Source organism: Echeneis naucrates, chromosome 14 (assembly GCF_900963305.1).
Source record: "Echeneis naucrates chromosome 14, fEcheNa1.1, whole genome shotgun sequence".
Classification (NCBI taxonomy): Eukaryota; Metazoa; Chordata; class Actinopteri; order Carangiformes; family Echeneidae; genus Echeneis; species Echeneis naucrates.
This window is the reverse complement of record NC_042524.1, coordinates 16,229,849-16,242,331: the sequence shown is the minus strand read 5'-3', so window position 1 is coordinate 16,242,331 and position 12,483 is coordinate 16,229,849. Positions and strand designations below refer to the sequence as shown.

At 40.0% G+C, this 12,483-nt stretch overlaps 1 protein-coding gene across 4 annotated transcripts in view; it reads right to left on the bottom strand.

Annotated features, from left to right (window-relative positions):
* Window positions 1-12,483, bottom strand: part of specc1 (sperm antigen with calponin homology and coiled-coil domains 1) — a 62,410-nt gene that overhangs the window by 34,588 nt on the left and 15,339 nt on the right. The window contains exon 1 of one of the 4 annotated variants that reach the window (XM_029520076.1): window positions 5,804-6,064. The exons of the other annotated variants lie outside the window; for them this stretch is intronic. Within the exon in view, the coding sequence (XP_029375936.1) occupies window positions 5,804-5,843 (40 nt within the window). The 5' untranslated portion in view covers window positions 5,844-6,064. Of the gene's footprint in view, window positions 1-5,803; window positions 6,065-12,483 lie in introns of those variants that run through there. 4 annotated transcript variants of the gene reach the window in all.

Below are 12,483 nucleotides of genomic sequence, written 5' to 3'. Positions count from 1 at the left end.
TCGCCTGCCAAGAGTCCTGACCTCAACCCTATTGAACACTTGTGGGATCAACTTGGGCATGCTGTTTGTGCCAGATTGACCAACATAACCATGTTGGCTGACTTGTGACAAATGTTGGTTGAAGAATGGGATGCCCTCCTACAGCAGTGTGACAGGGCTTGTGACCAGCATGAAGAGGAGGTGCCAAGCTGTTGCGGCTGTGTATGGTTCTTCCACATGCTACTGAGGCTCCTGTTTGTTAAATGAATAAATTGTTAAATTACCAATATGTGTTTTTGTTTCAAACTTGAGTCATCTGATCCACCAAATACCAAACAAGAGTCAATGGCAGAAAAAGTTGTTTGGCATTGGCAGGGAAGATTTGGCAAATTTTTCATGGGTGCAATGCACATACTCAGCTCTGCTGCTCATCCCACAAATGTGTGTTCCTTACAAGTGTGGCACAATTTAAAAGGGAAATAAACAGGCTTTCCAACGCTATCAGATTTATTGCCAAGAAGCATAGTTACAACAAACAAAAAATCTAACATACACAAATTTCCTTACTGTTTGTGCAAAGTTTATTTTATGGAAACCTTTTATAGTCATTGATCATTGGCTCTCTACCAGACATGGTCCACCTGTTCACCTTGAAAATCTATCTGGTCTCTTCAGACTATTATGTCATAAAGGGGGTTTTCTCTTCTCCATGCACATTATTTTCTGGTCAGTCATATGGCTTGTACTCCTTGTCTACCTGCTAATCGTTCCTTCCTCATCCACTCTTTTTAGAATGAACCCAGCCATTTTGTTTTCATATGTTCTTCATTCACACAGTGAAGAAACCCTCAGTTAATAACATCTGAGATTTTCAGTGAACCCACAAACCGCTTCCCAAGAACATTTCAGCTTACAGTTGTAAAATTACATTTGAACACTTGCAGTTTGGGCTCTGCATGTAAAAATAGCTATATCACACAGAGCCCTTATAATATTTATGTCAAGAATGTCGACATTCTTGACATTCTTCCTTGGTGATTACTCAATAATCAGTAGAGCCCAAAGTAAAGTAATTTGGTTGTAATTGAGCCTCTTTGCAGAAATTCTATGTAGTTTTAGACTGGAAAAGAAACCAAATTGACTCTGTAAGCAGGAGTAAGTTAAAATCTTTAAACACTCTTAGTCTGAAGTCACTGCTGTGACAGCAGGCAGCATGTTAATCAGAAGTGCCAACAACAGACCAGGCAACCTTCCACCCTGCCTTTCAGATGGGATGTACAGTATGCAAGACCTCATTGTATATTTAAGCCAAGCTGCTTGTTTCTGCCTGAAAAGTGAACAGCTCTCTGCTTCCTCTGAAGCACAGCATGAAAGTGCAGCATGAGAGCTGGCAAGCCACAGTCGGCCACTTGGCCTGGGTTCTTGGCTCCTGGTTTCTTTAATCGTTTTGATTATATCATTTCAACTGGCCTCCATGGTAAGACTTTTTACAGTGTCCTTATGCTCTGCTTTACCCTACTCATGGAGCCAATATCCTACAGAGACATTCAATTGCATGGCCCATGAGCGAGCCAACTTTTTTTTATGTTCCGAATTGGAAACAATTCAAACAGCACTCACTAAAGGAATAGTAGTCCGTAATTTTACATGGTTGCAGATTTAAAGGACTGGTATGTGTGATGGATAACAGGTTGTAACTGGTATTGGTAAACTTAACTGTGATCCTCGGATGATTCCTATCTTAGCTGTATACAATAAATATTACATGGGCAGAATTCATTTTTATGGTGATTTATTTGCCTGGGGTGACCTCACATTGCAGAGGAGGGGGATTTGTAAACGCTCAACCATCAGGTACTGTGGCTGCCTTTACTTTGACCACAACGTAATACCGACTCCTGCAGTACACGCCAATACAGTAAACCTTGATATGCGAGTACAGACAATGGTGAGAGCCCTGACCTTGAAAAGAACCAAAACCCCTAAAAGAAAGCTAAAAGATTTATAATACACCCTGAAAAAGCCTCTACATTGTCATTATTTCAACACCACCTTTTCACAAGGATATGTTATTGAATATCACTGTGCTGATTTCTAAAGTAGCTTGACAACAATATAATCAACAAACTGGCACCCAGTAAGGGCGCTAATATTCTCAATTCTGTTGTTTTGGGGTTATTTCCATTCAGTGTTGGGTCAATGTTCCTCTGGTATCACAAAACAACAACAACAAAAAAATAAAATAAAATAACATTTTATTCTCAAATTCAGAACCCCAAGATACAGTAGACCCAATTTGACAGTACTATTGTCTGTCCTTAAGCTGCTCTCAGTACAAAAACAGCGATGGCCTGCAGTACACAACCCAAAATTACTGTTCTCATCATGAGAATGCACCATTAGCCAGGTGCTGACAGACACAAAAACCACATCAGGACAAGTTGTGAATTATGAAATTGATATTGTCTCAGGGCCAGTGTCTTACAAGTCAAATCCAACACAAGTGTTTTTAGTGTGTCAGTTTGCGAGCTGCTTTACCATAAATTAGTGATCATTATGACCTCAGGCCTGAAAGCTACAACGAATAAATGTTGATGTGCACACTATAGTCTCCAGTTATACAAACAGGACATTGAAATAGCACCCGCCTCCCTCTGCAAACAGAAAGCACTGTGGAACGGCTGGTGTGTTGACTGTACCAACTTGAAGCTACCATGGAAAGTATGACTGCTCCAACTTCCTCACAGTGTCCTGGCTATCAGAAGTTGGACAAACTTGTTTCCTCATGTTGAATCCCTGTTCTACGTCGGTTTGCGCTGATATGCTGCTGACATGGTACAATAATTTACAAACTTCCACATTCCTTGGCTTTTGCTTGCTGTGGTGTAATCTGGGAGCACTACCCAAGAGACACAATGAAACAGTTTTTCACCAGACATTAAAGGAGATAGAGATTGGTGATAGAAATTTCTTGATTGACAAGGCTGTACTTAATCATGAGGGGACTGAATTTTGGGATTAAATTTTCATTGTGATGATAAATATGTTATCAAGATGGCTACAAAAATACTCTAGTGTCTCTTCACTGTTACTTGAGAAACTTCAAATTGAAAAGTGACCTAAGGGTAGGCCAGGGAGATCCCAGAAGCTTCATGCTGGCCACTGTATCGCCACAACACCCTATACCAATACCAGTTAAAAATAGGCTGTGCATTTTACCAGCTGGGCTGCCTGCAAAAGAGAGAAAGAACAATGTTTTCCCAGTGACAGCACACTAACTTCTGCGTTGATAGTCTTCCCTCCTCCCAGAAAACCCTGTGCTTCCTCATATTTTTTGGCAGAGTCCTCAAACATTACAGCTATCTTTAAGCATCCTAATAAACCACAAGTGTGTGAAATTTCCCATTTTTGACCATGTCAAAGTCGGAACAATTTATTTTACATTCACAAATATGTTTTCATGGGTACGTCTGACTCAGTGGAAGCCCTGAAAACACATTCACTGTTATTGGACTATATTTTACTGAAAATTCATCACCAACTGACAACATACTGACCACAGGCTCTAGTCTTGGCCGCTCTCCTGTTGAACTAGTGGGGAGACAGGAAGGTTCTGTGTAGTAGCTGTCACTGTAGTTTGGTGTTGATAACAAAACTTCTTATCACTTCAGCAGACAGCTAACTCCTCAGCTTGTCACTTCAGAGATAACGCCATCAATCAAATCTGAACGAGTTCCTCCTGTTCCCACATTTTTTCCCTGCTTCCAGCACCAGAACTGTTATTCTACATTAGGCTCAAAGCCTGAGAAACTATAGCTGGCTCTGTTCACCATCTGGCTGGAACAGATGCTAATATGGAGAGCACACAAATTTTACTGACCATCACTACAATGATTTTCAGAGCAAAGTGCATGTTGAAGCCATTATTTGATTTAAGGTTCATAAGTCTATGTGCATATTATCATACTTTTATCTTGTCTAAAATACATTACAGTGGTTCTGAGTTTCTCACCTCAGCAGAAGCTCTACAGCTTTATGTCAAGGTGAGCAAAATGAAAAATCTAGCCATTTACTATAAAGGTCCACTCTGGAAAATGGAGTGGATTTATTAGTAAAAGAGTCAATCAATTAACACTTTTGCTGTGTTCATTTCATAATGGAGAATCATGTGAGAGATTATACCAAGGTTAGTTTAAGTTTAAATATACATATATATATATTGCAGAGTCCTCAAACATTACAGCTATCTTTAAGCATATATATATATATATATATATATATATATATATATACACACACACACACACACACACACACACACACACACACACATTCATTCATACATTAATCTTCTATCGCTTTGTGTCACAGGGGGTGCTGGAGCTAACTCTCGCTTTCTGCACTGACCAGGTGTCACAGCAGTGCTGTTAATGTTAGAGGACTAAACTAAAACATATATCAAAGCATCTACCATTGTAAGAATGGTTTTGTTGTTTGTTAGATGGCAGCTGGTCATTCCTTTAGCTGTTAGTAGCTGTGTAAATACAAAGTCAGACAGGGATTCAGATTTATTTTGTCTTCAACTCACCCAGCCAGGTATCTGGAGCGTGTTATTGGTTCAGTGAAGAAAATACTCAATTATGTTGTTGACTGCTGATTTGGCCAATAAAAAAACAAGTTATTGTATGGTAAAAAAAAAATCTGTTCTTTAGTAGTCATTGATGTGAAAAGTAACACCAAAATAATTAATGACACTCAAGATGGTATTATTAGCCTCTTATGTTTCTACTTTTAGGCCAAGAAATTATCCATCTTTTGTTTTGTGTGTTAACTATGCACTGAACCTGGTATCTGTATGAATGTTTATGAAGCAGTAAATGGGAGCTAATCTTTTCAAGCAAGCAGCAGCTTGCAACCAATACCTTCCAATCTGAGCCCACTGTGCCCTGTCTTTAAACACGTGCCACTGTTATGAATTGATAAACTGCTCCAATGTATTTTTGTGTGTGCACGTGTGCATGTGTATGTCTGTCACCCTATAGGGTCTATTTTTGTATGGATAGAAAACATGAAAATATAATCCCATAAAAACAGACCAGTGTGATAGAGCTCTGCATGCACAAATATACTCTATATATGGTTGCATACAAATAGGAAATGGGCCTGCCCGTTTACAAGAGAAAACATTAGGATGCAAATTATTATTTTGTTTAAGAAATTCAGAGAGGTTACAAAGATATGGAAGAACTGGGTTATCTTTGTATGAGTGTGAAGTTGCTGCTGAGTGCAGATCAGAGAGACTTTGAAATGGAAATCCTATAGAGGCACAGGGAGCTTGGGGCAGTGGAAGGATGCGAGCCTGAGACTGATCATACCATGTTCTCCAACAGGTTCTCTCATGCTTATTATCAAGCACTCACAGCACCTTGCCCTGACTGAAAGCAAATTGCTACACAAGTTGTGGTGCAAAAACACATACATAAGACGACCTCTACTAACTGAAAACAGAAGCACAACGCAATGGACCCTGAAAATGTTGACATGCTCACATAGACAACTGCAGAGAAACAGCTGAACAACTAACTTCTGGCCCATTTCAATCAGTCCTCAGTCAGCATCACACTCTGTTGGTGCACATCTTGCTCAGAACTCATTAGTCAGGACATGTCTGTCAGAGATGTACTCAGACATGACATGACAGGAGATTAAGCTCACATCTATTTAGGAAATACACGTTTTTGCCATTACATCAAAAGAAAAAGACCGACAAAGGTAAAGAGGAATGAGTGATGCTGAGGAAAACCACGACACAACAGAAGCAGACCTGACTCTGTTTCCTCCTGTCTCCCCGTCTGGTTCCCCATGTTGGTCCACTCTGCGACTACCACTCTCCACACCAGGGCGGACTAATCCAAGAATCCGTGGCTGCGGGGGGAGATGTGTGTGTTTGTGTCTGCCCGCGCAAGAGTCAGGGTTGTTGCCTCTTTTCAGCACCCACAACCAATGGCGGTCAGTCTCATAGAGAAGAAACCATGGAAATTCTTCTTATTCTTTCCTCCTTCTGGTCCTCTTTTCTTTTCTCCACTCCTTCTGTGTGAGCATGTGTGAGGAGGCAGGCTGCGTGTCCTGTCAGTGAATGGCTGCGAGTGTGTATTAATATGTGCGAGTGTGCATGTCCTCCAGAACAGTGACAGTATGTCACACTGGCAGGCAGGCAGGCAGGCAGGCAGGCGGAGTCGTGCTCACTTCATTATTGCTGTGATGACTGGAATCAGCTCAGAGGAGGAGTGGCTTCCCTGGCCCCACACACACACACACCTCCTCCCCCCAGTGCCAGCCCATTTAGTCTCACCAATACCAGTCAAACAATAGTGAGATGAACCATTCCTCTCCCTGGTACTGAAAAGGAGAGAGAGAAAGGAGGGTGGAGGGAGAGAGGAAGGAAAAGGAAGCACAAGGAAAGGAAAGGCACTACTTTGTGTTTTGGCAGGGGGTGACAGTGCAGCTCTTGTCTTCATTTTTTTTTCTCCTTCAAGTGAACTTGCAGCCTAGGATCTCTCTAAAAATCTCCCATGCCTGCTCCCCCGCACAGAACTGCCATCTCCCAACATGGAGAGGGAGGAGATGCTGAGCTGGGGATCAGAGGCCACCCAAGGCTGTGCCTACCACTCTCTCCACTGCACATACAGCAGGGGATGATAGCATGCCAGTCTGCCTACGTGTGTATAAAGATAGTTGGATGGTGGTGGCTTGCTCATTGAGGTTGTGTTGGGTGAAGCTAATGGGCTGATGGCTTCTTTTTTTTTCTTTTATTATTATTATCTGTCTTTCCTCATTGACAACATATGCACAGGTTAATTATTTATGATAAGAGCTACAAGCAGAATCCAAGTTGGGAGAGAGAATGACTTGTCTTTTTCAGTTTCTTCTTGCATCCCCAATTTGCACAGTTGTGCATATGTGAATGGTTTTAAGGACTGTTAACTAAAACACAAAGGCTCAGGCATTTCAAATGCATTATTATATAGCTCAAAAAACAACGACTAAAGCAAACTGATGTTTTACTTTTACCCCTCAGCATCATCCATCAGTTTACAGTAATATCATCTCCTGCATGTGTTGAATAGATGTAGCACCTTAGTATTTACACCATGGCACTCTACTGCACTGAAATTTCACTGATGGCCCTCATTGAAAGTCACTTGTTATAGAAGCGACTTCCAAATGAGTAAGTGTAAATGTAATGCAATGACACTTCCATATTTCAGTATTTGTGATAGTGTTTGGTACCATGTTCGTCAAAATCAGTTTTTAAAAACTGTACTTGACACAGAAAGGCACTGATATTTTTAGCTGGATGAACATCCATGTTGCATAAGCTCAGAACAACCTGCTTCTTTTTCTCATGCTCCCTGCTGAACAGAACCACAGACATAAAAAGAAATTTGTACACACATTTTAGCTCAGTGTGCATTCGAAGCAGAAAATACTTTCAGCTCCAGCCAGAAAAGCCTTTTAATAAATTCTTCATAGAGCTGTAAAGAAGGTTTAGTTTAGTGCCCACATCAGATTGAATATTCAAACCTTATAATACTTCAAATGACCAATTCAAAGCCTTTCATATGAATGTTGTGTGAACTCTTGGTAGACTTTCCTCTTTTTTGGAGCAGCGCATCCACCTTGGTAAGCAAACACATCTGAAACCCAGCTAAGAGCTTTCCTCTCACCATAGGACACCCATCTCTGTAAGCGCAACAGGCCTCTTTCAAGATTTGGCAGGACCATTTTTCATTCTCCTGCATCTTTAGAGGACTTGCTGGGGTCACAAGGGAGGAATTTTGGCCTTGATGCCAAAACTCTGGTCAAAAAACCTAAAATGAAGCAGGTGTGCTTATGTCTGAATACTGAAAGAATTGTGTATGCAGTATTAATCCTGATGTTTGAAGCAAAACCCTTTAGATGGGTTGTACTGAGCAGGAGTGAAGCTATTCCTGCTACCATAATCCTTTTAACCCTGCATACATAGTAAACAGAGAATATACTATTACACTGTATACACTGTAATCTTTACTTGACATGGTATTATGGGAAATTTTGCATGCATATTTTTGTATTTCTATCTGGATGTGGAAGCATGTACATCCTTTTACACTTTGTGCTAGGGAGCATCTGCCATGGCTGAGCGCTTATGCAGGTTGAGTCATCCCAGTGGACTCAGGCGTGCTTGATTAATTCATCTGACAGACAGAGGAGCTCAAGGTCTATACTTCTTCCTCCTCCTGCCTCCCAAACACTGACACACAGACAGAACCCTGCTGGGACTGCATTACCAATGTCTGGACTGTACCTTGCACATAGGAAGACTCACACACAGGCTGGGTTCATTATATTACTAGCTTGTGTCTTATGTCTATCCTTGACTTCGACAGTACAGGTCAACTAAGGCTCACATCATATATTCAGCACCCCAAGAGTGATCTGGACATCCAGTTTTGTTAACAAACCTCACATAAGGCCAACAATCTGAGAGGTAGTAGTAGTCTATCATTCAGGGACAACAGACCACTTATCCACCAGAGGCGTGAAGGTAACAAAAATAATGGCCTGTGTCTGGATTAACATTTATGGAGTGACTCAGCAAAAAGCAGATATTGCTAACCTGTAAAATGCATTTCAATAAGTATCCAAACTCTCCTTAACCAATGCTCATCAAAATGACAACTGTAAAATAAGGGACTGATTACACAACTTTGTTTTAAGGTGTCTTGCTGCTCTATGACTACCTTGCCCCACTGGTCAAAAAGTCATATGAGTGATGCTTTTTGCTAAAGCTAAGCTAATTCAGATCAGTCACTGTCATCGTCTTGCTGAGTGAGACATTGACAGTATTATGATGGCACATATCACTGAGCAGAATGACATTGTATAGCAGAAACAAACTGTCACTGATAAATTAATGTCTTTGTCCAAGTCTCAACATAATGGTTGTCAATTTTTACCTGGGGGGCAAAAACTGCTATTAGATGCTGACAAATCTACGTAAACCTTGAATACATTACAAAACATACACAATAACACTTCTTTAGGGCCCGGCTTTCTTCAGTGTGAGACACCTTGTGCTACAGAGGATTAAGCATCAGCAGAGGTGGAGCATTTCAATTTTAATATCAAATGTGACTCACATGGGAGCAAAAACAGTCTTTGGTTTAACTGAATCAAACACAGGAAAGATGTGCCGAAGGCCTTTAAGTTTCACACCATTAACAATCAGTGTGAAAGCACTGATGCTGAAGGAACGTGTTTGTTAATGAAGTGCCCATAAAGTTATGCCCCACAGTCACCCCTGCTGGGCTTATTTATAGAGCAGGACAGTCTTATCTCCTTCTGTGTCTGCTCCTTGCACTTTCTACAGGGACTACTCTCAGAGTGAAAGCTTTACTGAATTATTAATGAAGTGTTTTAAATAACTAATCAGGATGAGGCTGGGTTTTAACCCACTGTCTGACAGTGCGGTGGAGCTGGTATAGGGTACTCTATTTGTAAAAATAACAGTTTTGACTCATTCATACAGCATGCTGTGAGGGCAGTCGAGGGTGGGGTCAGAATGTCAGTTAGCAGACCTCTTAGCCACTACTATGTGTGTGTGTGTGTGTGTGTGTGTGTGTGTGTGTGTGTGTGTGTGTGTGTGTGCGTGTTTCTTGCCATTTAACATCCTATAAACTTTGGACTGGACTTTTAATCAAAATATAATGAAAATCACAATATGACCAAGTTCAATATTCAAATTGAGGTGCTTTTTTTTTTGTTTTGTCATTGAAAGATCATGAAATGGTCAAAATGGATCGATTTCAGCTAGGGAAAGTGTACGTTTTCAAGAATGGAGACCAATTGTGTTCTCAAAAAGAATTGACTTATGCTTGATCTTATTTCCTCACAGCGTTGTAGTGTTTTCAAAAACTCTTTGATTTTCTATGAATGCACAGTATCTCAGACACATTTGACCAAGATCTAATGAAACAAACGGTGAATCTCACCACTGTGGCCCTTGTTTGTCAATGTAATTAGTCCCTGATTGGCTCAATGGGATGTGGCTACAATTAGAATTTATAAAAAATATGACATTAGCTTAATTTCACTGATGTTGCACAGAAACTGAATCCATAATTTTTGCAAGACAAATGATGGCATGCTGCCATTCTAAAGGTGGCAATTTTCTTATTCTATGCAACTTCAGTGAAGCATGTTCTCGTTGCTCAGTAAAGATCCTGTCATGGATCCACAGTCTAGCCACAGAATGTACTTTGATAGCCTCTGAGAAAAGACTAAATTACTACCTGCCAGGTATGATGACAGCTCTGCTATACTGTGCCTGAGAGCCCAGTAAGTCCTGATTGCTTCTCGTCACTGTGTAATGTCATATGTCAAGTAGGGAGAAGTGCCTCTGTTTATGACCAACCTGTTAAACAACATCAAAGCATAAAAACACATTTCAGGATTCCTGTGAACATGTTTATCCCAAAATGTCAGGATGCAAGCTTTGCATTTTTTCATTCTTGTCTGAAGAAATCTTCTTCAGAGAGATGTTTTTCTTTCCTTCTGCATCAATAAATGGAGGCAATCTTACTATTTTCCCAAGTACAGCTTTTCAAAGAGTTAAAAAATACCCAAGATTAACCCCTAATCTAAATTCAAATCATGAAATTTTCCCTGTCTGGATGTTTTAGCAGAGCTCTAAGGTCAGGCACAATAACTTGAGGGCAGCAGGCTGAATGCTGATTATTAGTGTTTGCATGCATGGTTAACCACTGCTGCTCTTTCAGATGTCTGAGTCGATTTTCCACTCACTGATCAGCTTGCTTTTAGGACATGTTTGACACATCCACTCATTGTCTATCTTTATATGTCTTGACATGTACATTTGCCCAACCCAGGTGGACATCCTGATGGGAACACCATGTTGTGCCTCAAGCCTCATCTCTTGTCATGGATGTCTACAATAATTGAGAAGAATATTATACACTGGTTTAGTACAGGCGTTTCATTAAGAAAGTGTGTATTATAAAATGTAAATGTAAATTCAGCAGTTTGTGAGCTGAATATGAGATTGTGGTTATTTTCTAATGGTTTGATAAAAGTAAAGAAATTTAAATAACTCAAGTTAATACACAGAGGATAATGCATTTTCTTTAGGAAGAAACTGTTCATCTAATAGTTAATTTTGCTTTTGCAATGATGGTAAATATTCTCTTAAAACCAGCAAACAGGATGAAAAACAAGCAAGGGTTGGCTTACTTTACATAAAAGATACCACTCTGGCTAATGCAGTTTCATAACAGCAGCCAACTCTGCCCTATTTCAAAGATAGCTAATCATTATTTTGTAACATCCTCAGATTTGGTTGGCTGCTAGAATATGGTTACCAGAAGTAGGCCAGACACAGCACACTCAGAGTAATGAATTTATCATGAACAGCAAAAAGCGAGAACCTGCTGTTGTCCTCGGGTGTGAAAACAAACCAAATACTGGTTAATTAGAGCCCAATCCACTGAAAGCCGATCATGGTCTAATTGTGTCTGAAACAGCTGAAAACCTCACTTGGCCTTGGTTTCTCAGCTCCTTTAGAGTCTTTTCAAGTAGAATTCAATTATCTTTTCTTCAGCACAACACAGCAGCCCTTCAAAGAACAATTTCACAGGAGCACAGGATCCACACACTGTGCAGATGGGCCTCCATAAACAAACAGTGATATCCCTCACGTTTTCCTAGGGTGTGCTGTGAACAACATTCATTACTGTAGCCAAATCCCTGTCATTATCAACTACATAATGTGTCCAAAATGTAATACTAGATTTGCAATCAGGATGACTTGTAGTTTTCTATCTTTTATATACTTCAGAAATGACAACAAAATTCTACTAATGGTAGAAAGTGTTTTCAGATCGTTAGTATTTGATGAGACAACAGGAAATTAACATGGATGTTATATGCAACAAATTCCCAACAGCAGAAATTTGTAGTTTACACACAAGGGATGATAGTATTGTTAGTATAGCATTATTATTTTAGATGCAGTATCACATAGCTTCAGTCACCAATCTCCTGGGTTGTTTGCACACACTATTACAGATGGCCTCAAACAGGTGAACAATCCAGAAGTGTAAGTTATTATAAGTAGGGCAATTACAACATCTCACTGCACAGTTTCACAGTAGTCACTGTAAAGACAGTGACCACAGTAAACAGATGGAAGTAATGACTTAATATCTATATGAAAGAGCGGACATAGTTTTCGCAAGTGTGTGATACCTTTGTTTAATAACACATTCCCAATAAAAAAAATGTACACTGATATTCTTGTTTGTTGAATAGGAAAGCAATCATAGAGGAAATCAGCTGTTTAAGTTGTGTTTCTGACAACGACTAGATTTAATGGTGCTGTTCACATTTGAGTAAATATGATAAGATAAGAACTTATCTTGTGAAGTACTGTATGTTGTTAAATGT